This window comes from Colletotrichum chrysophilum (assembly GCF_026319265.1).
Source record: "Colletotrichum chrysophilum strain AFK26 chromosome Unknown scaffold_77, whole genome shotgun sequence".
Taxonomy (NCBI): Eukaryota; Fungi; Ascomycota; class Sordariomycetes; order Glomerellales; family Glomerellaceae; genus Colletotrichum; species Colletotrichum chrysophilum.
This window is the reverse complement of record NW_026517364.1, coordinates 87384-113054: the sequence shown is the minus strand read 5'-3', so window position 1 is coordinate 113054 and position 25671 is coordinate 87384. Positions and strand designations below refer to the sequence as shown.

Genomic DNA, 25671 nt, shown 5'->3' with positions numbered 1-25671 from the left:
GTGCACCTGCTCATGGTTCATGGCAGAGAGCTGGAAGTGGAATGCTGAAGCCCCATGGCCAGAATATAGCTCCATGCACGCGTCTTCAAATTTGCACTTAACCTTGATGTGTTTTAAATTCACCCAATATCAACATGGTCCCTGGGAGGGGAGTGACGCCCAATGGGCCAGTGAAATATCACAAGATCAATGCCGATGAAATGTAATCTTGGGCTCTTTTTAGAGACAAATGTGATAAGCTCGCGATAAATCACAAGAAAGTAACAGAAAGCAGCGCATTCTATTCGATTCAATTGCAATGTCAATGTGGTCAGACTACGCATCGCCGTTCTCCTCGTCGCTGGTCTCAGGCTTTTGTGCGAAGACTACATGACTTGAGAGGTGTTAGTAAATTCTGATATCGTACACCTCAGGGAATGTATAACTAACTGGTCAAAAATCGCATGAAGAGACGGATCTTGTAGCTCCTTGCGGACCTTAGCCATCATAACGAAGACTTGTTCCTTGGTATGGCCCAAGTAGTCACAGAAGAGTTTCAACGTGAACCCTTCTAAACCGTCTAGCAGCTGATACAAATTGAGCGTTCCAACGTCCTGGTAATGAGGATCAACAGGCCACGGCCCCATTGGGCACTTGAACTTGTAGTGAGTAATGCGCTGGAACCCTGCATCCGTGACCCAGCCCTTGAGCTGTGGTCCTGGCCGACTGGTTCTGCCCATCCCTTCGCAGGCATCCACAAACTGCTTGTTCCACTTACGCGTTTCGTGATCTTCGGTGAGAGTGCCGTCTTGGGAGTAGTACTGGCCGTCCATGTCTTGGAATTCGGCCCAGCCTCCAGGATTCAGATGACTACAGTGCCATCCTATGTTAGAGACGCGCTTAATGGGGCGATGATTAGCACCGACTTACTCATAAACATTCCTGACTAGCTTCGGCCAGTCTGCGATGGAAACCAGCATATGTCGTACGAAGATGAAATCATACATCTCGTCTTCGATCCATGGACTCTCCACATCTTCAACGAAGAACTTGACATTCGGAGGGACCCTTGAAGAAAACTTGTTAATCGCGTCTCTAGAAGCATGACTGGTGCTCTTTATTACCAATCAGGCTGGATAGGGCTCAAGTCGTTCCCGAAGACCTGCTTGAAGTTAGTGGCTGTGGGGAAGGGATATTGACAGTGCGACCAAAACTGACCTCCGCGTTGGGAAAAAAATCCCCCATTTCAATAGCCCCTGGATGATGATAGAGATGAGCAAGAAGGTCAACGGATTGCCTTTTCTTCAAGACACATACAGATTCCAGTACCAGTTCCTACATCTAGGATCTTATGAATCTTTTCCTTCTCCAAGGGAGCCAGATAAAGCCTATCCCCAATGGCCCTGACTACCATGTTGTGAGTGACGTTGAGTCTCTCCATTTCCAGCTGAGAACATTAAGGTTAGCAACGTAATCTAATGGCTTGCAGGCGACACAAACTCTTACGGTATCGTTGGGAAGCACATAAACTGACACATCAGTGAATATTCCCAATGTATTGATCACTCTGCACACTCACCTCCTTCCCTGAAAGAGTGGAATCTACGGCCGTATTCAATGGGGTAGTTAATTGCACTGGACACTAGCGATGCACTGTAAGAAGAACTGCAATCGGTAGTATGATCAGTCAGTGCTGCATTTTCGACATCCGCCTTTGTCCCTTACATCCTCTCGTAAATAGAATTACCATCGTCGTCAGTCTGACAATCATAAATCAGCTCTTTGCCCACCTCAGGCACTCACAATTTCAACTTCAACTGACCGGAACTTCTTCAGCAGGAGCGATCTCGTTTGGCTCAGACGCAGATGGTTCTGAAATGGTCAGAGGGGGTTCAGTTGAGGTGATGGCATTTGAGTTCGGTTCGGCAGGGATGGTCGCAGACTCATTCCTGGTTGCCTCGCCCTCATCAGTCACGGCAGGCTGGGCTGATCCTGTTGGAAGGGTTGCAGCCGGGGGGGTTGCGACAGGAGAGGCGGATGGCGAAGCTGCGGCGTTCGCGGTATTTGCGGTGTTTGCAGAGGGACTTTGGGGCTCCGCGGCCGGTGGGCCAGTCGTCGAGTCGGCCATGTTGGTTGTGTTCTCGTCTCGGTGGACGTCGGTCTTGCAGGTTCAAATTTGCAGATACGGGCCGTCGAGTGTCTCATGAAGGCTTTTGGCCAAGAAAAAGAAATAGGAGAAATACAAGAGGAAATCAACAGATCTCTGAGGAGGGATTAGTCGTCTTTTTGACGGCCATTGGCAATGTTCAGTCACGGCAGCGTCAGCGACGGGGCAGTCGTCTGCCCACTTATCGCACGGGGAACATGGGTAGGCGGGGCCGTGGTTGGAACTGTTTCTATCATTGAAGACATTCCTGCACTAGGGATTCGTCGTGCATCGACCAGGGTCAGTTGGCGTTGTCGGCTCGGGCCTACTTCCTCATCTGTTGGTCGCTGTGGACAAGTTGGGAAAACGCATGTTTGCATCGATTACCCCTCTTTGCCAAGCTAAAGAAACTCCATAGACACCGGAAGTCGCAGCCGTCTCCGTGAAGTCTGGACACCAGTTGGATCGAGTTCATTTTTGCCGAGATATTTGCGGGTTTTGAAATCCAGATTTGGCCCCGTGTGACAACTCACCACTGTCAGGCTGGCGTCAAGGTAGCTAGCTGCCTTACTAAAACAGAAAGAGAAATTTAGTTCATATTTCTCAATCGCCAGGCGTACAATAATACGAATCGTACTTTGTAAGCTCCGTGGAGACCTTCGGTCGTACGCTGTCAGCCATAGAAAATCCGCAAGACTGAGCCGCATTTGGCCAAAGATGCTGGCCCGTCGAGAAATTTGGACACGACCATAATGTGAGGTGACGCGCCGTCACATCACTTGAGGGAAAGCTCGGCCTCTTGCGGGCATTAGAGGTTTACTGTATTGAAACTCGAAAAGTTGATGTGTGCCCAATTGAGACATGAGCGACATCAGACCGGCTCTCAATCGATACGACTCATTGAAAGGTTGGAAAGATGCTGGAGGAGGAATGCAGATCCAGTTGATGTATATTCACGCAGTTTTTGGAACTCCGAAGTTTGCAAATGCAGTGGCGTTTGTGTCATTGCTCTAGTGGGTAATTCGGATGGCATGGAATGAGAGCCATGTCTCCAATTGTCATGTTGATACATCTCAGGGATACAGAGTTCATGCGCTTCGTGCAGACTTCGATGCGTATCCAACCACGGCCACGAAAAAAGCACCGGCAGTGTACGCTGTCATCCAGTCCACACCATGATTCAGTCCCCAAAATAAAACCACGGTGCAGAAGAACGTGAATATCTTGGTGCGTCTGGATATTGTCAGCTTAATTTGGTCGGTGAGGTTTGGCGTATCTTTTATCCAGTATCCCCCAAACCAGATTTCGCCCACGCTATGGAGCCCATACCAACCCCCTCCTGAAAAGAAATTTCGCAGTATAATATCCCTATACCGTTGTTTAGGAGTGCTTTCAAGGGCGACGTAGTGAGGAGAAATTCAACTTCCTTGGAAGAATATATAGAACCTTCAATGAGGCAGTCGTTCGCAGAAGCCAGGCCAGGGGTTTTCAGTAGCTTGGGCCATTGGCTTATCATCTCGAACTGAGATACCGGCAGGCCAGTTCTTCTTGTATTTCCTCTCTATGACATTTGTGGAATCGTAACCACGATCCCAGTTATTAGTCGGTATAATATCCGCGTCGCAGCCATTGAGGTCATTCTCTAAATTTTGAATGACATGTGCGGCATTGATTGGCAACAATTCTCCAGTGAGTGATCCCTCGTCTGGTGGGTGGCGGCCGACTATTCTTATCTCCAACGAAGGAACCTAGTTAGAACTGAAATACTTTGCAATCTTTTGTATAGGATACTCACTCGTGCCCATTGAAGCTTTGGAGCTCCGCAGTACCGCCTCCAGCGAGGTTGTCGTTTTCGAACGGCTTGCTGGATCGTTCTCCAGTGGCTGACTCTATCACCTGACTCGCCAACGTGAATCGGATCGATTTTGCAATCTTCTTCCTTTCCAGTGCAAAGCAAGATACACGGTGCTGATGAGAAGAGCGGATCAAGAGCTTCTCTGGTCCTTTCCCTATTAGCAGCCACTGGGTCCAGAAGTGCAGGTTCAGAGGGCTTGTTTGATCCGTCAGGAGGTGCTCGTCGTTGCCGGAGTCCTGCATGTTCCCGGTTTTCGTACTTATTCTCAGTTGCGCTGGGAACCGAAGGCGATTGGAGTTCGTCGTCGCCCGCTGATGAAGGACTATCCACAGATTGGTCTAGTACCGTTGGATCTGGGACGGCACGCGCCTCAGCCCGCTGAAAGCTGTCGCGATGGTCAATCAACCTCCTGGCAAAAGTCTCTGAGCTTGACCTCTCAGATACTGGGAGCTCAAGTCTTGCGCTCGGCTGAAGAAGCAAACCAGGCACCCAAGCGAGCACAGCAGGCACCAGCCTCGCGAAAGCCCTGCGCTCTGTCTGTCCTTCTTCAAGCTCTTCCTCTTGGGGATCTAATAACAGACCCCCATTTGGAGCCCATTGATAACGACGATCTTTTAGATGAACAGCTGGTAGATTCGCGATTTCCATGGCCGAATGAGTCATGATTGGAATGCGCACAAAATGCCGAAGTTGTAGGCCGAGAAAGATTTGAGGATGCGAAAAGAGAGCAAAGCGAACTGGAGTGGAGAGGCGTTTCAAATGCGCAGCAGTTACGGTTCCTGCCATTTGCTGAAATAAATATGTCAAAATACCTCTAACCGCCAGTTTGGTTCATGGCAGGATTATGCCTTGTGGTGCGCCTGCATGCAGGTTGGTCTGGTCGCATGCATTGCGACCCGAAGCGCGCTGGATGTTGAGCAGGCTGTTCATTCAAACGAGTGGAGATCATACAGCACCGTGATTTGTGGCCATCAGGTAGTAAGTTCATTGTCGTCGTGGAAAATAACTACTACGTCTTTCAATCCATGATGATCACGAAGAATCAGTCTTGCCAGATCACGGGACCACGCTACCAATGAGCACACTAAATACATACTTTGGGACCTCAATAGATATCTAGACTGAGATTTCACGTTAGATATTCAAAATTGGGACCCTCTGAGTCTTGGATCGGGGCACGACTATGGCCTTCTAGTTTCCTTTTGAATCTACGAAACAGTGTTCTCAGGCTGAGCTATGATCAATCGACTTCAAGACATGTTCGTCAGGAACGACAATCAATCCGTCATTTTCCCAAGATATCAATAAATCCTTGGCGTCCAAACCAGGCCAGAACAATCCCTGCCAACGCCACGTAATACGCGCCAGCTGTGTACGCTGTCCCCCAATCTCCATAGGCGACGCGGAACCCGAGGACTCCTAGGCAGGAAAGCAAAACGCCTCCGCAGCATGTTCTGGTGAAGACAAAACCTGGTTCATCTTCTGGCCACATGACACGAAGGCCTGTAAACTTGATCTGAGCAAGACCGCGAATGTGGCCAGAGTCCCGAGCTGTTGACATTTCTTCGCGGATTTCACTTCAACTCAATGATGAGCACCTAAACCAGAGGACGCCAGGGGCACGGAGAAGAATAGATTTGCGACGAACCTGGAAGATTTGACCACACCCGCAGGGAAAAGGGAGTTACCAGCTGCCAGGAGTGGGTTGTCTAAAGTAGCAGACCACAGTGGAGCGGCCTTGAGCTTAGAAACCTCCTCCAAATGTTCTAGTTGCTCCTTAATGCCACAATAATAAACCCTGTCGGGGTCGATATATTCGTCGTCCCTCCAGCCGGCGTGGCTGTGACAGTACTCGCTATGACTGGGAAGCCTAAGTCTTGCATCGTAGAAGCATCTCTCTACAACCTCGTGACCTGGGGTGTAGTCCACAGACCCGTATGCGACGACTTTCTTTTCAAGCTCCCTGATCATCTCCTCGAGGCTCACGACTTGATAAAGTCCACAAAGGTCTCCGACGTGGGAGGGATGAGGCGCAAGTGGTCGGATCTATTCAGGAGGTTAGACATTCAAGTTCGAGCTGACCTTCAATGCGTCATTCTGGGTCTTTTCGAGTAAACCTACCTCTACTAAATCAAGTCGCGGTTTCCCACGCAAAAGCGGCCAATTCCATCTGCCGCGACGGGCGTATGCAGCCTGCCGTATCAAGTTCCACTGTTTAACCGGTCGTTTATCGTTACCTAGAGATAACAGTGATATTCTGCAAAAATCCGAACTCCCGGAGCTGAGAAAGAGGTAAAGATGGTCCTCGTCGAGGCTGTCAAGCATGGGCTCAAGTGACGCATTGATTTCCTCCCAAATCAGCGCGTCAGGATCTGGTTTCTTTTCAACGGCAATCTTTCTGATGCGCTTGGTAAAACCTCTCTGATTCGTGGCTGTCGTTTCCGCCGAATCGTCAGCCACATCTGAGGCTCCTCCGTTCCTACGTCTTATCCCGGTCGCTTGCTGTCGACTCCCTGAGTCACCCATCTCAACCCCTGGATCATCCGTTCCAACCGTCTCTGCTCGAAAAGGCGTCTCGGCCCGTGGAGGAGGAGGCAGCAAGCCCGGACCCAAATGGTCCGCAAACCGGTTTTCATATCTAACTTCACGAATCCCACGATACGGATCGCGAATGTAGGTTGGCAGCTCCGGGGTTGGATTCACAATCTGCGGAAGAGCTAGAAAAAGCTTCATGAGCAGGTGAGCATCATTGTGGTGTCGTCGGCCGCGGTAGCCTATGGCCTCAAGAGCCCATCGATGGCCAGTGTTATCCAGGGCCTGCTCCCAGTCACGTTCGCCCAGACTGTGATGTTGTCTCCGCTGATGGGCGCGGGCAGGGGCGCGGGGAGCTTGTCGAGGTTTTGCAAATTCGGCCATGTCTCAATCGTGTGAGGTTTGATTTCATGATGAGCGATGATCAAGGTCCTGCGGTGGTCTCATATTTGTATGCGAAACTTCGGATGCCTGTAGGCATAGCCAGGCTATGGAAGCCCAACGGTATGCCTAGGCGGCAAAACTCGCCTTGTTGGCAGGGTCGCAGTTTTCAGACCGTCGCCTTCATTGGACAGGCAAAGCAGTAGCAAGGGGACCGCAAAAGTCGGTTATCAGATGGCCGAAAGCAGGGCTTAACAAGTATACACGCTTTTTGATTGACGACGCTGGCCCCGACGCGGCGGCCGACTCAGCGAAGCTATTTACATTACATCATTATTTTCTTTTTGATAGTACAATTGCGCAAAGCACGATGAGCCCATTGCATTCGATGCACGGCGTGACCATAGATCGGCTAAGCAGTTGCGAAAAGCCGCGCCAGCGAGGTTAACCGAAGCATTGCACAGCAGCGATCCATGACGGCACGATCCATCCATCTCCAAAGCGACGACGTGACGAGACACAATTCTCTTTGGTCATTTCTGACCTCTCTCGAGCTGTGTGAGGTGGCAACAATGGGGTTTTCGAAGACATTTCCGATCTCCATGATGCCTTCCGACGAACGCCGATGGAGACAAACAAGCCGGATTATGTCGGGGTATGGACGGGGTTGTTCATCGCCGATTCGGTGGACACGGTTACGGGAATCCCTGCCCCCGGCGCCGTGCGCTGCTCGGGGGTGTCGTGATTGCCGCGGGCGGCTTTGGACGGGATTAGGGAGCCGGCCTCCGCGGAGTGGAGAGAGCTGAAGTGATCCCGGTCAAATCGGCACGATATTTTTGATCAATCCCGCATCGAAAAAAGCGGATCACGATTGTACGAAATCGCGTCACCGGTGGTCGAGGGCGCGAAAGACGGCCGTGTTCTTTACGAAGCACTCGTCCTCCTGGGAGCGGCATCCCAGAGCTATGCGGGCGGTGCGCTGGTCGCCGTAGCCCTGCATGTCGGCGATAATTTGCGCTGCGGCGTTGCATGACATTTCATGTGGAGATGCCTGCGGGGGATGATGTGATTCTGACGGACGGGGAGGCGTCTGGCTCCTCCTGTCGTAGTAATGGGGGCTCCTTGCAGACTCTTGAAATTTCTGCTTCGGGGCCAGCTGCGTGACCCTGTTAAGGCTCGCGTTGGCAAGCATGGTCAGCTTGTCGAGCGGGGAGCTTTGCTGCACGTCCGGGGTAGGCGTCAGGGTAAGAACCGGTGGCATCAAAGCCTCGCCGTATTTCCTCTTGGTGCCGTTCGTCTCGGGCTCAGGTTCGGGCGGGAACCTCGCCTTGCTGAAATGCTCCTGCAAAGGCGGGAGTTGCGTCGATGGTTCGAGGGTGACGGGGTTGCTGAGGATGGGAGGCAGCGTCGCTGGCAGGGGTGCAGCAGGCGATGCTTTGGTATCGTCGTCGAAATTCCTCATGAAAGCGTCCGCCTGCTCGCCCTGAATGCCCGTCGGGAGAGGAACTCCGGGTGGTGCCGCTGGTGAGCCTTTGTTGTCGTCGTCAAAGGACCTCAAGTACGCCTCCACCTGTTCGCCCGAAACACCTCTGCTGGCGAGCAAAGATTTCAAGCGCGCGTTCTCGATGGACACGTCGCGGGCGGCCTTCTGCATCTGCACTGAAGCCTCGATCCCCCGCTTCTCGTATTCCTGGACCTTTCGCTGCAGCTCGTCGACAAACTCTTTATGCCGGGCGCGTGACCGTCGCTGGTTGTCGCGGATCCGGATGGCATTGGCCGATTTGTCGGTCTGGAGCTGTTCCTCGAAGGAAACGTCAGCTGATGGCGCGAGAGACGGCTGAATCGTGGCGATGTTTAGATGTTATCGGACGGCAAAGACGAGTTGGAGATGGAACCAACGACAAGGAACAGAAAAGATGGTGGTGACATGACTTACCCGTCCCCGTTTCGCCTTTTTGGCCTGCGGGCCGAAGAGGTCCTGGTAATCCTGCTCCGACGACATTGGCACCTCGTGTGTCGACCTGTCCAGATGGCGGGTGGTTTCCTATACCGTCCGAGATTCCCGGGAGAGGATGAAGATGGTGACGAACATCCGCAGGGCGGTGTGAGGGAAGAACCTGGCGATGGGCGAGGAAGCAACAGCAGCAGCAAGGAAGGAAAAAAAAAAAAAAAAAAAAAAAACAGGGCCTGCAGGGCCTGCTGAATTTTTGCTGGTGGTTGGTGGTGACAAACAAGAGAAAAAGCAAGCGTGAACCTGGGACGATGACTAATCTCGTTATTCGGCCAATCCACCGGGGCCAGTCTGAATTTTTTTCATGCTCGCGCTAGCAGCCCAGATTGCCGAATCAGACACCACGGAGCTGTGTCCGCAGTGGGGCCAAAGCTCCATCTTTCAAAACATGGCATTTTCAGCTTTGTTCAGGGACGAGTCACTCCGCCGCCTGTCACTGTCACTGTCACTGCTGTCTGTCACTGCTATGAGCTGTCACTGGGTTTTGCATCCTACAGTGACATGCTCTGCTGCTGATGACTTGTGTTCATAAAGCAGACTACATTCATACCTATCATCGCACGTTGCACAATTGTCCCCTATGCCTTTTTATGCATGGTCACAAACCACCCCCTCATCGCCCACCCATCATCAATCAACTCAACCGTCCTCGTGTCCTCACCTGAGCTGGTTCCGACAATGTGTCACTGAGGCTGCTGGTTGGACTCACTAAAATGCCATGGCCCACAGAATATCCATCTTGGTGTGGCTACCTACGGGTGCGGTATCCACGCGGCATGCAAGCCAAGTTGCAGGGATTCGTCGCGGGGAATTCAGGGTCTCGCCATCTCGATGTGGGACTGACTCCTCATATGAGCTCACGTCCTCCATACCATGTGGTTTAGAACATGATTCAAACCCTCCAATTTCATTCAAGACAAGTTTTTCATGAAGACTACAGACAATTTTGAACGATCTTAGACCCTTGATGCCAATTTTAGTGGCGTCCCTTCTCCAGCTGCCTCGCCAGATCCTGAGCAAACCCACACATCGTCAGGGTCGGGTTCCAGCTTCCTGCGGTCGGGAACAGAGCACCGCCAGTGACATACACGTTTGGAAAACCATGAACGTTATATTTTGGTCCAACTGAACTGCCATCCGATGGGTCTGAACCCATGAAGGCGGTGCTCGTCTCATGGACAATGCCTGGGATACGGATCTCTGATTGTTTCGGATGAGCCGGCTTCCACGATCCTTTGTTGGGCTCATGTTCGTCGATATGCCAGTACTCGAGACCCTCAGCGGGCGATTCGGACCCGTCCGGGGTGGCCATCTGCTCAATTGTTTGGTAGGTCGCTTCATCCATAGTATCCCAAAGATGTCGGTCGGACTTGGTGAGGGTGTATTGCAGCTTCATGTTCGTAGTCACATCCGGGTTGCTAGGGTCCATCTTAAACCAGTTCTCCTGGTTGAGCTCGGAAAATTCGCCGAGGGTCGCACACACAAAGACGACATGCTCTGTTGAGTGTTCCAGCTGCTCATAAGTCGCGGCAGCGGCGTAGTCCGGGCATTCGCGAGCCGCATCCTCTGCATCCTCTTTCGGGTGCGGGCTCTGAATAGCTGTGATCTGGACATGATACTGCTGGCCGCTGGTCGGATCCTTGCCGGCCAGATAGTGGGCGGCGATCTCCAGTCTGCGATCCTTAGGTTTGCTGCCCACAGGATGCCACTTGAACGCAGATAGCGGTGCTCGCGCAACTATGTGCGTCAAGAAATGGCCTGACACCCGCTTACCAACGGTTTTGCGGCATTCCGAGAAGCTGTTGAGGAGTATGGTTGCGGCAGGGAAAGCCTTTGAATAAGTGTTAGCTCAGAACGCGGACCAGCATCAGCTTGAATTGCTTACACCTGCACAGAGAATCACTTTCGTATTGTCGCCTTGCCATGTAATCGTTCCTCGAGTGGTTTCGATCGCATGAACATGGCCTCCATCATCGTCAACCGCACCTAGCGTTTTGACAGTGCAGTTCAGGAGAATATCGAGAGACGCCGCATTCTTGGACTTTTGCTCCTCGTATATCTTTAACAATGGCGCAGGTGTGGAAAACTTGTTGAACCGAAGGTTAGAGGTCACAGAGGCCCGGCCGACTGCAAGCTGAGCAGGCTCGCTGTATTCGGCGGTCTTGACTTCTCGTAGGCGGTCCTTCAGTCTCTGGTCAATTTCTCGCTGAAGACCCGAATACACGGAATCTCCGATCTTGTCGGCCCCTGTAACGTGAAGAAGGTCCCTAGCACGATCCCAGAACTCCGGCTTCTTGGTTGAATCGACCATCTCCTTTGGAAAGTCTCGCATGTCCTCTACCTTGGGCTGAGGAGACCAAGCGGACCAGAACAATGATCGTCCCCCAAAGAAGGGGCAAGATCCATGGCAGTATTTAAGCAGTGGATCACTGAAAGTCTTCTTGGATAGCGTCCATGGGAAGGTCTCTGATGGCCCACCCAGCACGGTTTTGAATGGGAGCGGAAGATTTTGGAAATGAGCGGGAAGCCAGAATTCTACCATCGTTCAGCATGAGAACTTGCAGCGTTGCCGCAGGGGGATCACAAACCTCCTCGCTCCAGGCAAAGAATGCGTGCGTGCGGGTTAATCGTAAGCGCTTCCTGGATGAAAGCCAGAGCAGTGCAGCCCGAGCCGACGACAACGTAGTCGTATTCACCGTCGTCTAGGATCCCGTCGAACTTATTGTTGCTAAGACAATATCCATAAGCGCTCCATGTCACAGTTTCGACCAGCCTCTACGTACTCAATGAAATAGTCCTTGGTCATGACCATGGCCGCCGTTGGAGATTGTACGCCTGGAGTTGGATACCCCCATGACTTCGTTGGCTTCGGCGGCAGTGGCGGTTTCCCCACACGGCAGTGGAAGCTCGACCCCCCATAAGAAGGGTTCGTATGCACGTTATTAGAGGTATTCATGATGATGAGAAGCAGTTGACAGAAGAATTGACCGAGTGTGAAAGAACCTCTGGCCAAACGTAAACATAATTCAGTCGTTCTAGATAGGTTTATATAGGTGAATTATACCACGTCGAGCTTTTGCGGGGGACCGTTCCCCATGTCTCATGCTGGTAGAATCATGGATGCATTTGAGCCAGCCACGAAATTCAGCTCCGTAGAACATGAGGTTCAGCTCCGCAGCACACATCCTAAAGCGAGTCTTGGCACGGGTCTGGATCCGCCTGTCTCACATAACGTACGACCATCCGATCCTTTTCATCGAGCTAGAAGTTCTCAAGTCTCGCATATTTTGGTTTCGTTGCCTCCAAGACATGGGGATTAATGGTCATCAAAATCATGAGCAACACAAATGTTAATTGTAAGGTCTACATTGCCAACGAGTTCCTTCATCGGGTATGCAGAGCAATCGGGGCTTGAAAAGTGGACATGTCGAATAAATATCCTCTCATAATGGGTAGACACAGAGTCCAGGTATCGTTTGTTTCTGTAGACTGCTACTTGAGTCGCTCCTGGCGTTGCACGTAGATCTTAATTCACCGACTCTTTGGCGAGATGCCATGTCGAATGTCGAACGGCAGACGGGAAGCTCCCGCAGGTAAGACAGTTTCTGAGGTGAACCAATGGGTAGGTTCCGTGACAGCCACCTGAGAGGTGATCTTACCATGTCTCATAATAACGAGAATCACGGTCTGTCGTCAGCAATGACCAGCTAACACAAAAGTGACTTTGATAATTCTTCACACTTTCCAAAGCTAGATAGACTATCACACCGAACTGTTTTTCACTAACACCACGTCTACTGCAGAGAAGGCGTCCCAGTATGTTCTTGCTTTAAGTTAGGGCCTCTGACTTGCTCCGTTCTCTTGAATAATTCGAACTCCGCTCACTAAGTCTTGTGATGTATGGAAAATCGGGCCTCTCTTCTGTTCTAATATTGAACACTCAAACACTCAAGCAGCCGGTTCCGTGATATGAAGTGTTACTACTGGGGATATACGTCCAGAACTTTTATTATCACTCAAGCGTCGTTGAAAAAGTGTTAGATTGTATTCACAATGTTGACTTCCAGTTCGAATTCAAGCATTTGACTGCCTTGGACAAGATGGATAACACATAATCACATTGTTTCATATACCGTTGAGGATTCATCACTGTCGCTTTTCTTCAAGTGAGACAATTTTCTGGCACGATTTGTCCTATTCATGAGTTCGCAAGGGTCTGATGAGTGTCTATGGGTTATGGGAACTTCATCTGAAGACTTCAACCCACATAAACCACAAAATGATACCTTTCATTTGGCGAGAGCCGTGAACCGTTCGTAAGAAAGGATCTCTTGCATTGTTCACTGTGATGGATTCAAAGGCATGGCTATGTATATCTTACCTAGTCGTGCCTGCAGGAGTTGCTTGATGATGGATGACAGCTGCAGTAGCGCCATCAATAGTCTCCATCTCCGCACCCAATCTGGAAGCCCAGGATACCCAGCCCCAGCCCATTACCGAGGCAGGATTCCTCGAGTACTTTAAAAGAACGACCTTGCCACCTAAACGCTATCAAACAATCGTGCATGGGCGTTCCTTGTCTCGAATAGCCGCGCAGTCTGGTCCCAGCGCACACGGCAACCATGTCTTCCGTGCCGTCTTTTCCGGAGCCGCATGCCCCTGTCCCTTTCACCTACAACGACGACCGGGCGATCCTGCCGTCGGCATCGACACACATCAGACTTCTCGAACTCTATCCCTCGTCAGGAATAGGACCTGAACCTGCATCTGCTGCTGCAATCCGAACAGACGAAGGCGACAGCGACGCCCACTTCTCGAGCCCGCTCGTGTGCGAAATCTCCAGCACCCCGGTTGCCACGCCGCGGCTATTCAAGGCACTCTCGTACACCTGGGGGGGCCCAGACAAGACGCACACCATCGAAATCTCAGGGTCGCGCCTCGGCATCACGGCCTCGCTCGATGCGGCTCTGCGACACCTTCGAAGTAGAGACGAGAAGGTCACGATTTGGATCGATCAGATATGCATCAACCAGGACGATGCCGCGGAGAAGACTGAACAGGTTCCGCTGATGACGCAAATCTACAGCAAAGCGCAGCAGGTCCTCGTGTGGCTCGGGCCAGCGCAGGACGAGTCTGACGCCCTCATGGATTGTTGGGAGGAGATCGGGCGAGGTGCGCGCGAGTTGGATATCGAGAGTTACTTCAACAGAGAGCGCTTGCCACTGCTGAGACCTCTGCTGGAGAATCGTGACCCGGAGGATGAACTGACGAGGAGATTCCAAGCTCTGATTGCCAAAGCTCTGCCCATGGTCACTAAGCTTCTTCAGGCCGTCATAGCCTGGAACGACAGGCTTTGGTTTGGCCGAGTATGGATCATTCAGGAGCAGGCCCTATCCCCTGACACAGTGTTTGTGTGCGGCTCAAAGGTAGTGGATGTTGACCTGTTTTTTCTGGCTGGAATGATATTCGACCACTGCTTCGGTAGAGTTGCTGAGCAGAATGAGCTCCCTCGACAACAGCACCAACTCCTTCTCACTGCTCAAGATCGCCGTGTTGGCCCCCTATTGGCCATCCGCCGTAGACAGCGCAACTACGTCAAAGGCGCGGGGCCCGGAGATGATCTCTTCCACCTCCTGAGAAAGACATACATCGACGGCAACGCCCAGGCGACCCTCCCCAGAGACAGGATCCATGGTCTCCTAAGCATCGCCGTGGACGCAGATCGCCTTGGCATTACCCCGGACTACAAACGCCCAGACTGCCATCCCACCTTCGTCGAGACAGCCCGCGCTCTCATCCAGGCAGGTCGCGTCGAGATCCTCTCCTTCTCGCAGATGCCAAAGGACATTGACGGCCTGCCGTCCTGGGTCCCGGATTGGCGACCCGGACTGACTCGCTCCTTCACGGCCATCTACGACGATGCCGAGAAGTTCCTTACGGCTGCGGCGGGAGACAGCACTGTCGAGATCGTGCACACGGACGACTCGTCTATGCTCGGGATATGCGGTTATGCAGTCGACATAATCGAAGAGACGGGTGAGGTATGGGAGTGGGAGGAAGGTCACGCGGCTCGCGCGGCGCATCTCCAGACGATCAAGGCCTTTTGCGAGAAATCAGCCGCAAAGAGCCTGCAGCATGGTGTATACGAAAGTCAAGAAAGGCAGGATGAAGCAGTGTGGCGGGCGCCCATTGGTGACCTGTACTGGACCCTAACAAGAACCTACCACAGAGCCAACTTGACCGACAAAAGCGACTATGAAGACTGCATAAGCGTCCTGACAACCCTTACCGAGTACGAGACGCTCACGCCAGAAGACCGGCAGGAGCGCTTCGAGGAATTCTTCGCTCGAAGCCCTGGCCAGGCCATGTACGGCGAAAACATGGACAAGATGACGGGCAAACGTCCCTTCACGACGCGGCGGCAGGGTTACGTGGGCATGGGCCCGGCCGACGCACGTCCGGGCGATGTGGTGGTGATACTGCTCGGTTCTCGGATCCCGTACGTCCTGAGACCGTCCGGAGATGGGACGACTACGAGGCAGGAGAACACGTATCGTTTCGTCGGGGAAGCGTACTGCGATGGTGTGATGTATGGCGAGGTGTTAGTTACTAAGCGGGTGCCAAAGACCACCTTCTTCGTGGTCTGATTCTGGCTTACAATTTCACAAAACACAAAACACACACACACACACTGGGAGGGGGACAAAAAGGGGTCAGAGCAAAGTGTTTTAGCGGGGATGACTTGCATTCTTGTTCGTCAAGTGTTTCTTCTAAAGGTGTCCTGTTCAGCCGTCCAATCTGGCCCAGCCCTAAACCTCTCGCTCCCCCAGTCTATGTGTGCCCAAAGTCTATCAAAGAAGCCCCAAAACTGGTATGAATGATGATGATCCAATGCCTCGTGCGCAAAAGTTACAAAAATGAGTATCGAACAAACGGGAGTAAAGACCGTAAAGGGTATTCAAGGAAAAGAGAATCCATTCTTTGAAAAAAATGAGACTACGCTTGATATGAGCGCGCGCGCTATTGTTGTTCGTTCCACGCTGGAATATGCCCCTAAAAAAAACCAAAGATAAACACACACATGATTAAAAATGACGCCGCCTCTCGCTCGTTTTTGGCCAGAGCGGAAATAATTTGCAAAACCTCCCAGAGTCAGTTCTGGCGCTATGAACATTTGAAGCATGAACAGTGAGCCACCCTGGCCCACGACTGCGCAGGCACACATCCGTAGATCCGTGCCACGATTATCCTGGTAACCTTTTTTCTCGTTCCAAACCTCGTGTTTTTTCTTTTCTCCTCGGTGAACGCTCGGTGAGCTGTCCAGCCAAACAAACCGCTTCCCACCGCTGTTTCCTCCTTTCCCAGTGATGAAAAAGATGTGAAGACGGTGTGAGTTTAGTGGTCGTTGAAGTCCTCGTCTCTCATCGTGTACATGATGTCTTGGATGACGACGGCTCGGACGTGGTGGTAGAGGACGAAGAAGTAGGTGCCGAGGAGGACAAGAGACATGGCGGTGGCGAACCATAGAACGGCTTCGTTGCCCAGCTGGTTGCCGATAGTGATTGTCGCGAGCGTGAAGCCGGTGTTAGGGAAGACCATGGCCCACCATCCCAGGTGGAAGTAGACAGGAGGGGACGAGACGACCGCGATGATGGCGATGCCGAACCACCAGGCGGCGAGGGCCCAGAGGAAGATGGCGCTCATGAGAGCGATGGTCCTGATGATGCCGACATCGATAAGAATGCCATCACGGTCGGGGTCGAGGTTGTTGGGGAGGCCGTTAGCCATGCCAATGAGGGCGAGGGCGGTGAAAGCCGGCGGGCCCACGTTCATGAACAGACCGGGGCGGTGCTCGCGGTTGGGCAGGCCGGCGGACATGAGGCGGCCGACCATGTGGGCGTACATGAGGACGGCAACGGACAGACCAAGACCCTGGCAGGTGAGACCGGCGACGACGATGGGGACGGCCGCGATCTCAGGCTGAGTGTCGGCAATGACGGAGGCGATGGTGCCTGAAAGCATGATGGGGAAGATGGGAAGAATCCACGTGGGCATCATGGTCTGCAGACCGAAGTTGTGCCTGGCGAAGACGAAGCTGTACTGGCCGATGGCCAACATGAGGGTGACAATGACATAGCCCCAGAAGGCGACTTGGATGGCCCAGACGAGGGTCTCGTCGTTCTCGGGGATCGCGTATCGGTTTGTACTCGTGATGAGCGTCGCGATGGAGAGGAAGAACGTGGGGAAGAAGAAGCCCTCACGCTCATGAGTCAACGACTTCTTCATGTCACCGGGGTACAGGAAGAATCTCGCCAGCATGGCTGAGCAGACGAGGACGAAAAGGATGATGTTGATAACGTAGACGACCGTGCCGATTTGCCTCAGGCCGGGGAACTGGTGAGGCTGGGCGAAGATGAGTAGCGAGAGACCGCCCGTGCTCATCGTGAGGGTGTACCATGCCCAGGTGAAGTGGTGCAGGCGAGCCTTGAAAGCCATCCGTGGTCTGTTGGGGTCGTTGATGTCGATGTGACCATGCTCACCATGGCCGTGACCGTGGGAGGCGCCCTTCTCGACTACCGGTGTGATGGAGTTGCTGTAGCCCTCATCCTTCTCCTTACCGTGGCCGCGCTTCTCGTCGTTGAATGTCAGGTCCAGTGGTGCCAGCTTGGGGGAGTTTGGCCTTGATGTTTGCCATTCCGCTGAGTTCTTGCGCGTCGACACCTCTGATTCGGTCCAGGCCGAGTGTTGGCCCGGGTGGACTGGATCCCTTCGATCCATTGTGTGTGAATGTGTTGATGTTTTAAGGGTGTTTTTTTTTTTTTTTTTTTGCAGTTGGTGGATGCTCGCTCGCAGTGTGATTTCAAATCGGACCGGTCGAAGCAGGAAACAGGTTGAAAGACGCACGCCGAATCTCGCAGAGAATAAGTCGTTCGCTCGAGAGTGAGTGTCGAGAGTTGTTGTGAGATGTAAGGAAACCGGGTAGAGGTGATGAAAAGAGAAGTTGACGATGGTGGTGACGGGGGAGGAAGATAAATGCAAACAGAAATACAACGGAAGAAAAGAACTTGATGTCGCTGACAAGGGGATTCCAGCTCCGGAGGGTTGTCTGTGAAATTAGGTCTCGGACGGGATGATATATCTCGGTGGCTCGAGAGGTCCCAAGTCTTGGGAGGAAATCAGACTAAGCAAGGGCTTCTTAGAATAGCTACACTTGACTTGGTTAGCAAAACGGGGTATCAGTCCGGTGGAGCCAGTCCGTCTGTGAGTGAAGGTGAGAGACGTAGAGGGAAAACAAAAATACACCAAAGTGTGTGCGTATGAGACGAGACAGGTCCGGTAGATGGAGATGTGTGGTTCTGGGCACCCTTGTTTGAGGGGTTGGAGAGCCCGACTGGAGCCGACTGGAGCCTTGTCTCTCTTCCTCCCAACTCTGTTCTTCCTACTGCTTGCGTGGATGGGTGATGTGGGTGCGTGAGGTGTGTACTCCCTCCCCCCCCCTCCCCAGGCGTTTGCACGAATGTAGGGCCCTCTGTTGCGTCAGCCAGCTTCTGTGCGTACGAGACAGCAGCAACGCTCAGCGCCTCTTCAGATACCAAATTTGGGCTTGAGGCAAAAGTTAAGACGGGAGACCCGCTTCACGACACCATAGACACACACCAAGGGTTGTAGAGTTTTGGATAGCCGCGTAGTGTGAGAGGGATGGGCGGACGGGATCCACTGATATGAAGATCCAATGCGGCGGCGATACCGCGCACAGCGGGTAACATATGGTTGCGTCGACTCTTTGGCGGCAGGCCGTGAGTTGGCTGTGGGCAGAAATACATGGCTGTAGGAATACCAAGACTGCCATGCCTTGCCCAGCGCTACGTACCCGTTGAGGCTCTTTGGGAAGAAGGAAGAACGTGGGCGGGCTGGCGTTTGGGTGGCGGCCCAAGGAAGATACCCCCACGGCCCTGCACAGGGTGACCCAGTTGGGCGACGACGGTTCGCCAGAAGAGGAAGGGGGTTTTGGATACTCATGCCAGGGGGCCGGCCTGTCTCTGGGTCCCCGGCAGACGGCGGCGCGATGGCAGGCAAGATGCAGCAAGATGGCGGTTGAAGAGCAGGTTGAGGGCGTCTACCGTCTCAGCCCACTGGGGCTTGCTGCTGAGTGTAGACGCATCTGCAGGCCAGAAGGTCGCGATAGTGACGGTTCCGGCAATGATTGTACACGGCCGCGGGCGAGAGACCTCACGACGGTGTCAAGGGGCAGTCCCATCAGTGTGATGTGATACAAGCCGCGAGGTATTTTGGGGCCCGAGGGGTACTCCTGGATCACGACCGTCACGGTCTTGGGCGAAGACAGCAGTTCGGGCGCAGCCGTGCCAAGATGCCAAGAAGTGAATATGTGCCAAGGAGGAAGAAAGGCAAGGAAAGTTGAAGACTTCAAGACAGGAGACGGTCCAAAAGGCCAATCGGGGGGCCGCCAGGGACACCAGGGCCGCGCATCCCTCGCGGTCTCGAGAGGGCCGTGCTGGGAAGAGATTTTCCTTCCTTCATTCATTCTTTTGGGCTTCCTTATCTGAACAATGGTCCATGGGGGCCATCTCGACGTCGATCACCCACGCACGGTAGGCCGGAGCACTGCATGGATTTGAGAATCGGTCATGGTGATGGGGGGGTGACGCTGCTGCTGCTGGACGCTCAGTGTTCGGGGCTTCAGGGGTGCAGGGGCAGGCAGGGCCCTGTCATTGTTATGAATCGGGAAATATTAATAGCCCGCCCATGCATATGCCTGTTCAAAGCTTGCTTCAGGCGGCTGGCTGGAACACTCTGCGCGCCTGGTTCTGTTCTGCATCGCTGCGACTGATCGAATCGTCGAGATACGACAGAAGGGTAGAGGCCTGCTGCAGGATGTTCTCAGCTAGTGTAAGGTGAAGAAGATGAAGCAGGTCTAGGAACACCAAAGACTTCGGATCCTGGCGGAAAGGCGCCTGCGCGCGCGTGTCTTGTCTCTTAGCCTCGACTAACGCACGCTGCGGACCGCTGCCTCCCTCCCGTGTGTGTGATGTATGCCTGTGTCAACGCCACACACTGCTGCTTCGTCAAGCCTGTGTGAAGAACAGCCAGACCGACGCACTCTGTATGGAAAGGCGAGAGCCAAAAGGCGCACGGGGGACCCCCGGCTGTCCGAGTCGGGACATTCGTTTCACGATCGGAGCTCTGGCCGCCAAGAGATGGGAGGACCCGCCTTGGACCTCGAAACACGCTGGTGAGAATGAGGCAATGGATGGCATTTTCTCTGGATCGCTGACTCTGACTCTCTGATGCTGATGCTGTTCCTGCACGCGCCCCCCGGCATCGTGGCAGGTCGTGCAGAGGATAGACAAGAGCCAAGCCGCGCCTCAACAATATTGGATATCTGCCAGCTCGTGTTCCTGGCCTTGGCTTCACGTCTTTTGCAGATATTCGTAATGAACTGCGCACGCCGCCAAGACCGCGCTCAGCCAGTCGTTCGTTCGTGTTCCCATGGATCTTCAGTCTTTACTGCGTACGCTGTGTGCTGTCACTATGTCGTCTATACATTCATCCGGGCTGTCGATTCAGACTGTCCGCCTCGTCCTGCCACGACGACGCGCACGCACGCACGCTTCAACATTGCAGCCGCGAGACAGACGGGCAGGTTGCAGCTGAGAAGACGTCAAAGACGCACATCGTGTATCCATTGATAGGCGCAGCCGCAGCAGTAGCAGCAGCAGCAGCATGCCAGCAAAACACACAACCAAACACTGGCCTCGATCCACTTGCGCTGGGCACGATAATGTGTCGGAAAACACAGAAAAAGATACAGTACAGACAGCTACTGCGCCAGAGTGCCGCCGGAGCGTAGCATTCAGCCCGTAGAAGGCCTCTCTTCGGTGGTAACGATCTCTTGCGTGCGCCGTCGATGGACGGTTCAGGGGACCGGTGCCCACCGGGACGAAACACCGCTCTGGCCGGACATGTGAAGAAAACGACCAGGTGCCGCGATAAGGAACCAGGGACGCCGCCACTTGAGTAAGAGTCCCACGCCCTGTTTCTTACCGTCTACATCCCGACTTTCACACACACATCTACACACATCCTTCGCTTCCCGTTGACGGCTCGGCTGTCCCACCCGTCGAAATTGAAATAGAAGTCAAAAAAGAGGGTCCCGTGCATCCCGTTGTTCCCCCTAATTGCCTCTTCAGGTAGCCTCCCGGTCGCTGATGGCTTGGGTTGGGCTGTCTCGCAGGCCCTGTGGTCGCTTGGCCGAGCCGCTGGTTCCAGTCTTCCCAGTTGCATTGTGGTGGACAGCAGCAGCCCTCTTCGGCTTTGTTGAGAAGGACTAGAACAAAGCTGGGTTCACTTTGTCTCGCTGCAGTCTGTCGTCACAGGTCTTGGTCTGATGTCCCTCCCTCGTCCACTGATCGACGCCTGGAATCTCCAAAAACCCGTGCCGTTCGAGCCTATTTCAATGAATTGTCATCAGCTCTTCGACCACATCGCTGATGACTGAGTAAGATGATCGATGCTGACAAGTCGCAATCACACACACACAGACGGCCGCCACAAAACGTGGTCTGGCTGTCTTGGCCCTTGGGCCGTCCATCCGTCCTTCCGTTAAGCCACCCGCCATCAGATCTTCGCTTTGCGTATGTGTGTATGTGTGTGTACGTGCGACCGCAAATCATATCTGACCCTTTAAAAACAGAAGGTGGTGGCTTTCCTATGCACTCGGTGTGAGAGGCTAGACTAGAATACCACCACACGATGCCGGGAGCACCGCCAGCCCGTTGACCAACAACACAACTGCGAATTTGGGACGAAAAGGCTCACTGTCGCTGTTTGTTGGACCTGCAGACGCTACGTCGAGGATGCTAAACGTACAAAATCCCGTTACCGCCCGTTTCTATTCTCGTGAATTCTTGGCTTTTTTGTCTCTTATCCACAGAACGTGCCCACAGTCCTATCGCGAACGAAGCCTCAATGATGATGCAACCGTCCCCTCTGTTTGAACCCATCTCTCCCCGCCTCGAACAACTTGGCGTTCTGCATCTTCTACTGGATACTCCCCCACCAAACTAATTGCGCGGCGTTTCCGCGTTTCTACTAAGCCTCCCATCACGACCCAATCAAAGAGATTCCTCTTCAGGAAAGCCAAGATGATGCATCACAGCTTTCCATGTTGTTTAGCTCAACACTAGCCTGGGAAACCACAATTTCAAAACGCCCAGCCGGGAGAGGCCAAAGGGGAGACACAAGAAAGTGAGCTATGCTACGCTACAGCAACATGTCGATTTGCATCGCTTGCTGACTTGGCTTTCAATAGGGCGCCGGTGAGAGCAATCCGCATCATCCCGGGACACGGTGGGAACTCTGCTCGACGGGTGAGTCTTGGCCAGATTGGGTGACATGATCTACCGCCGAGGGAAAATCCCCATCAAAAATCTGCGGCCTACCGGACGGGATACCGCCTCTCGCAAGATGAGATCCGGCTCCTGGCATCTGCGCCGCAATCGCCAAGCGTCCCTCGAAACGCGCGAGCAGCATGACAAAAGCCCGTCGACGATAAGCGTCTTGCTGCTATGGGTCCAGCCCATCCGGCTGCATCCACTGCCGTGCAATGCGCCGCCGCCGGCCATCACCCACAACGATTGTCCGTCCGTCTGCATCTACACCGGTGATAGGCAAACCAGCACACATCACACACACATCACACAGCTATTAACCTGCCCGTCGCGGCCGCGGACACCACCTCTTGGCGAGACCCTCTCTTTCGTTCCCATCTAGTGAGGGAAGGTTTCTCTTTGGAAATGAGTGCGCACACGTGTGAGTGCATACAACCAGAGTATTGAACTATCGACTAGGCCCAAGAGACAAAGAGCACCGCCCCCTGTTGATCGTGATGGCGATGGGCATTATCGCCAAGACATCGCCATGTCCACCGCCACGACCTCATTTGACGACAACGTGGGCGGTTGGCTGGTCGATTCGTAAAACCTGCCTTGTCGTCCTCCCCTACAGGCTACACCTCCCCCGGCGATGTCTTTCTTGATTCATCACCGCCCACCCCTAAACGCTGTGACGCCTGCCGTGTCTACACCGTGGCATCCTCAGTGGAGAAACCTCTGGTACGGGATAGTGGTATTGCTATGGACCAGCGCAAGACATGCACAGTTGCAGATCAGCCGTCCAAGTGACATTTGCCCAGAATTCGATTTCCCTACCTTCCTTTTTCCCATGCCTATTCATCGTCACTCGTTTTCGTGAGGGAGATAGCTAGAAAGTCTTGGCCGTAGGGCGTCCCGCGGGATACCGGGACAAGACGCTAAGTGATCGTGTTTGACGCCTTTCTCCTCCGACTTACTCGTACAATGCCTTTGTTCAACGCATGGAGCCTCCAAAGCATCGACATCGACATTCCCGGCAGGCTAGCTGCGTTGAACGTTTGGTTGAGGAAAAAAGAGGGTATCCGCTATTTCAAAAACATGCAGTGCTCGAGACAGCGAACGTTGGACCGAAAGACAGCCCGAAAACCTCCGACACGGCCACAAACCGGGTTGTTGCTAACTGCTGTCGCGACACCTTGTCAATGGGCCTGGGAAGAAAAAGCACATGTCGCAATCCACACAACCTTGATGCCCGACACAAGCCCATGAGTCAACATCAGCGTAAATCCATGGATTTCCCAACGGCGCACGCACCAAAAGGCACCGGGGCGCTGGTCCGGTTGGCACCTCCGTCGTCCCAAGAACAGCGGCCCGCTGTCTTCGGAGCGCCGGGGCCTCAGATAAATCACGAACAGGACGAAAAGACTTTTGGGTTTGGTTTGGTTGGGTTCATCGTCGCCGCCCCTGAACGTCTAGCAAAATTTTTATCTCTAGGCTTAATCTGGTCTCTTCTTTTGCGAACAATCTATCGCGACATGGGAATCTATCATGATGCAACCGCTGAGAGCCTCAATGTGTCCAATCGACGGGAGGCCTGCAGTGTAACCAATTTCGGCAGGCCCGGTACCTGGCAAGCCAAGAGTGTTAGATGCACACCGATAAGAACTTGGCAAGTGCTTGTCTCTGGCGAATGCACCGCAGCCATTTGGAAGATGCCCAACGACCCATGGAATCACGGTCTTGCAATATCAAAGAAACTTGATGTGAAAAATTTTCTTCACGAGGCTATCGTGTTCGTAATTGTAAGTCCTGTAGCCCTGGAGTTGTGATATTGGGTGTTCGGTGCTTGAGCCTCACCGCCAAAAAATGCGCTTGGTGCAGCATTGACTCAGTCAAAAACAGCGACATGTGAAAATCTACAACCACAAAATCTGCCCGGCCACATCACCGCCCGTTCTATTTTCCCCGACCGCGGACTCTGCTCGTCTCAGAAGACAGTCCGGGGAACTCCAGACTCCGGACCCATTGGACAGAGTGCAAACGCCCGGCGCTAGTTCATCACAAAACCGGCCGGGACCCCACGATAGAGACTAGAACACACCAAAACGCCGTCACAAAAAGGAAGGAGACAGCAAAAAAGGAGCCAAACTACACCAAAGAATGAAATTTTTCTTCGCGATAAGCTAGAATAGAAACAAAACCGCAACGGTGGGAACAAGAAGCGAACCCCCACCGTCCGCGCCCCGACAATCCGAAACGGCAGACCCCGGGCCGGCCTGTCTCAAGGAGTTGACAACTCAGATCCGCGGTCCCCACTATCCAGCAACCTGTCCGCAGAGGTTGCAGACGTTTCAAACTTATTATTGGCTCAGCACGCAGCGAGAGAAGGCCTACCGTTCCTTTTGGTTCGTGTACATGTAAGCAGCGTTGCTTTTTAGGTGGTATCCAATGATATCTCGTAGTTTCGATGTCCAGTTGTGACTTTGTAAGTCGCAGCTATTTCCAGATATCTAGATGACAATGGACGGAGGTTGAAGGACACCGGTGTGTCTTTTTCGGCCTGGCTGTGAACATCACGAAAATTTCTCGGGTGCTTGCGAATACATCTACAAATTATAGTTTGCTTCGCCTTCAACCATCCAGGAGGAATTCTGTATAAGCTTCTCTGATTTGGTCGCGGTTAGAGTAAACTATACACGCCTTAGGGCCTAGACGGACTTGGCGATCCATTTGATCATTCAGCTCCGAATACATTGGTCTCGAGGGTAAAGTCTGGTAGCGATGAAGCTTCTGTACAATACAGTATTAAACCTACCCCTGAATCACTTTGCCCATCTTTTTTAGGCTCTCGATCTCGTTGTGGCTCCGATTGTACGCCTCACATTTTTCGTCCCCTCTGTTGAACCTCTTGGCATCCGACGGCCTAGCCGCCTGCCAGTAGTATCCGCACTCTCTGATACACCAACGCCTCTTTCTTTAGAACCATCTGTAAGAGGAGTGTGATAGAATGCCTCTGACACCTGAGCCCCTAGTCCGGGGGCCCGAAGAGGTCTTGAACAAGCCGTTGGGACTGGAGAATAAGCAATAGTACCGACGATCTCTACAGCTCGGCACTCAGGAACGGCGTTCACGCTGGGCAATCAAGCCTCTCTGGGCTCTCGGCCTGCGTCACGATCCGGTGCGTTCCGAAGGTCGAATATCTCTCCGTACGCTGACACTAGTGCCTTACCCGGCGTCGCTTATCCACATCACAGTATCACAAAGCAAAGATAAAGGGGCCCAAGCAACGATTTCCATTCTGTGATATACCATACATACTATACAACCTAACTAATAAACCTCACACCGTTCATACACAGCGGCCCGCCTGGACATA

General features: G+C 53.0%; 6 protein-coding genes across 6 annotated transcripts; 1 reads left to right on the top strand and 5 right to left on the bottom strand.

Moving 5' to 3' along the window:
• Positions 1–315: 315 nt before the first annotated feature.
• Positions 316–812, bottom strand: COL26b_008637 (uncharacterized protein; the record flags this gene model as incomplete). The annotated part of the gene is made up of 2 exons (XM_053181387.1): positions 316–373; positions 430–812. 2 exons carry the CDS (start codon positions 810–812, stop codon positions 316–318), a joined length of 441 nt encoding a protein of 146 aa, XP_053034663.1.
• Positions 813–1605: 793 nt separating this feature from the next.
• Positions 1606–2107, bottom strand: COL26b_008636 (uncharacterized protein; the record flags this gene model as incomplete). The annotated part of the gene is made up of 2 exons (XM_053181386.1): positions 1606–1632; positions 1802–2107. The coding sequence occupies 2 exons, from the start codon at positions 2105–2107 to the stop codon at positions 1606–1608; spliced, it is 333 nt and encodes a 110-aa protein (XP_053034662.1).
• Positions 2108–7779: 5672 nt separating this feature from the next.
• COL26b_008635 (uncharacterized protein) lies at positions 7780–8895 on the bottom strand (the record flags this gene model as incomplete). Its single annotated transcript, XM_053181385.1, has 2 exons — positions 7780–8730; positions 8830–8895. 2 exons carry the CDS (start codon positions 8893–8895, stop codon positions 7780–7782), a joined length of 1017 nt encoding a protein of 338 aa, XP_053034661.1.
• A 985-nt stretch (positions 8896–9880) lies between these two features.
• On the bottom strand, positions 9881–11446 carry COL26b_008634 (uncharacterized protein; the record flags this gene model as incomplete). The annotated part of the gene is made up of 2 exons (XM_053181384.1): positions 9881–10735; positions 10790–11446. The coding sequence occupies 2 exons, from the start codon at positions 11444–11446 to the stop codon at positions 9881–9883; spliced, it is 1512 nt and encodes a 503-aa protein (XP_053034660.1).
• Positions 11447–13526: 2080 nt separating this feature from the next.
• COL26b_008633 (uncharacterized protein) lies at positions 13527–15551 on the top strand (the record flags this gene model as incomplete). The annotated part of the gene is made up of 1 exon (XM_053181383.1): positions 13527–15551. One exon carries the CDS (start codon positions 13527–13529, stop codon positions 15549–15551), a length of 2025 nt encoding a protein of 674 aa, XP_053034659.1.
• Positions 15552–16299: 748 nt separating this feature from the next.
• Positions 16300–17682, bottom strand: COL26b_008632 (uncharacterized protein; the record flags this gene model as incomplete). Its single annotated transcript, XM_053181382.1, has 1 exon — positions 16300–17682. The coding sequence occupies one exon, from the start codon at positions 17680–17682 to the stop codon at positions 16300–16302; it is 1383 nt and encodes a 460-aa protein (XP_053034658.1).
• Positions 17683–25671: the final 7989 nt, after the last annotated feature.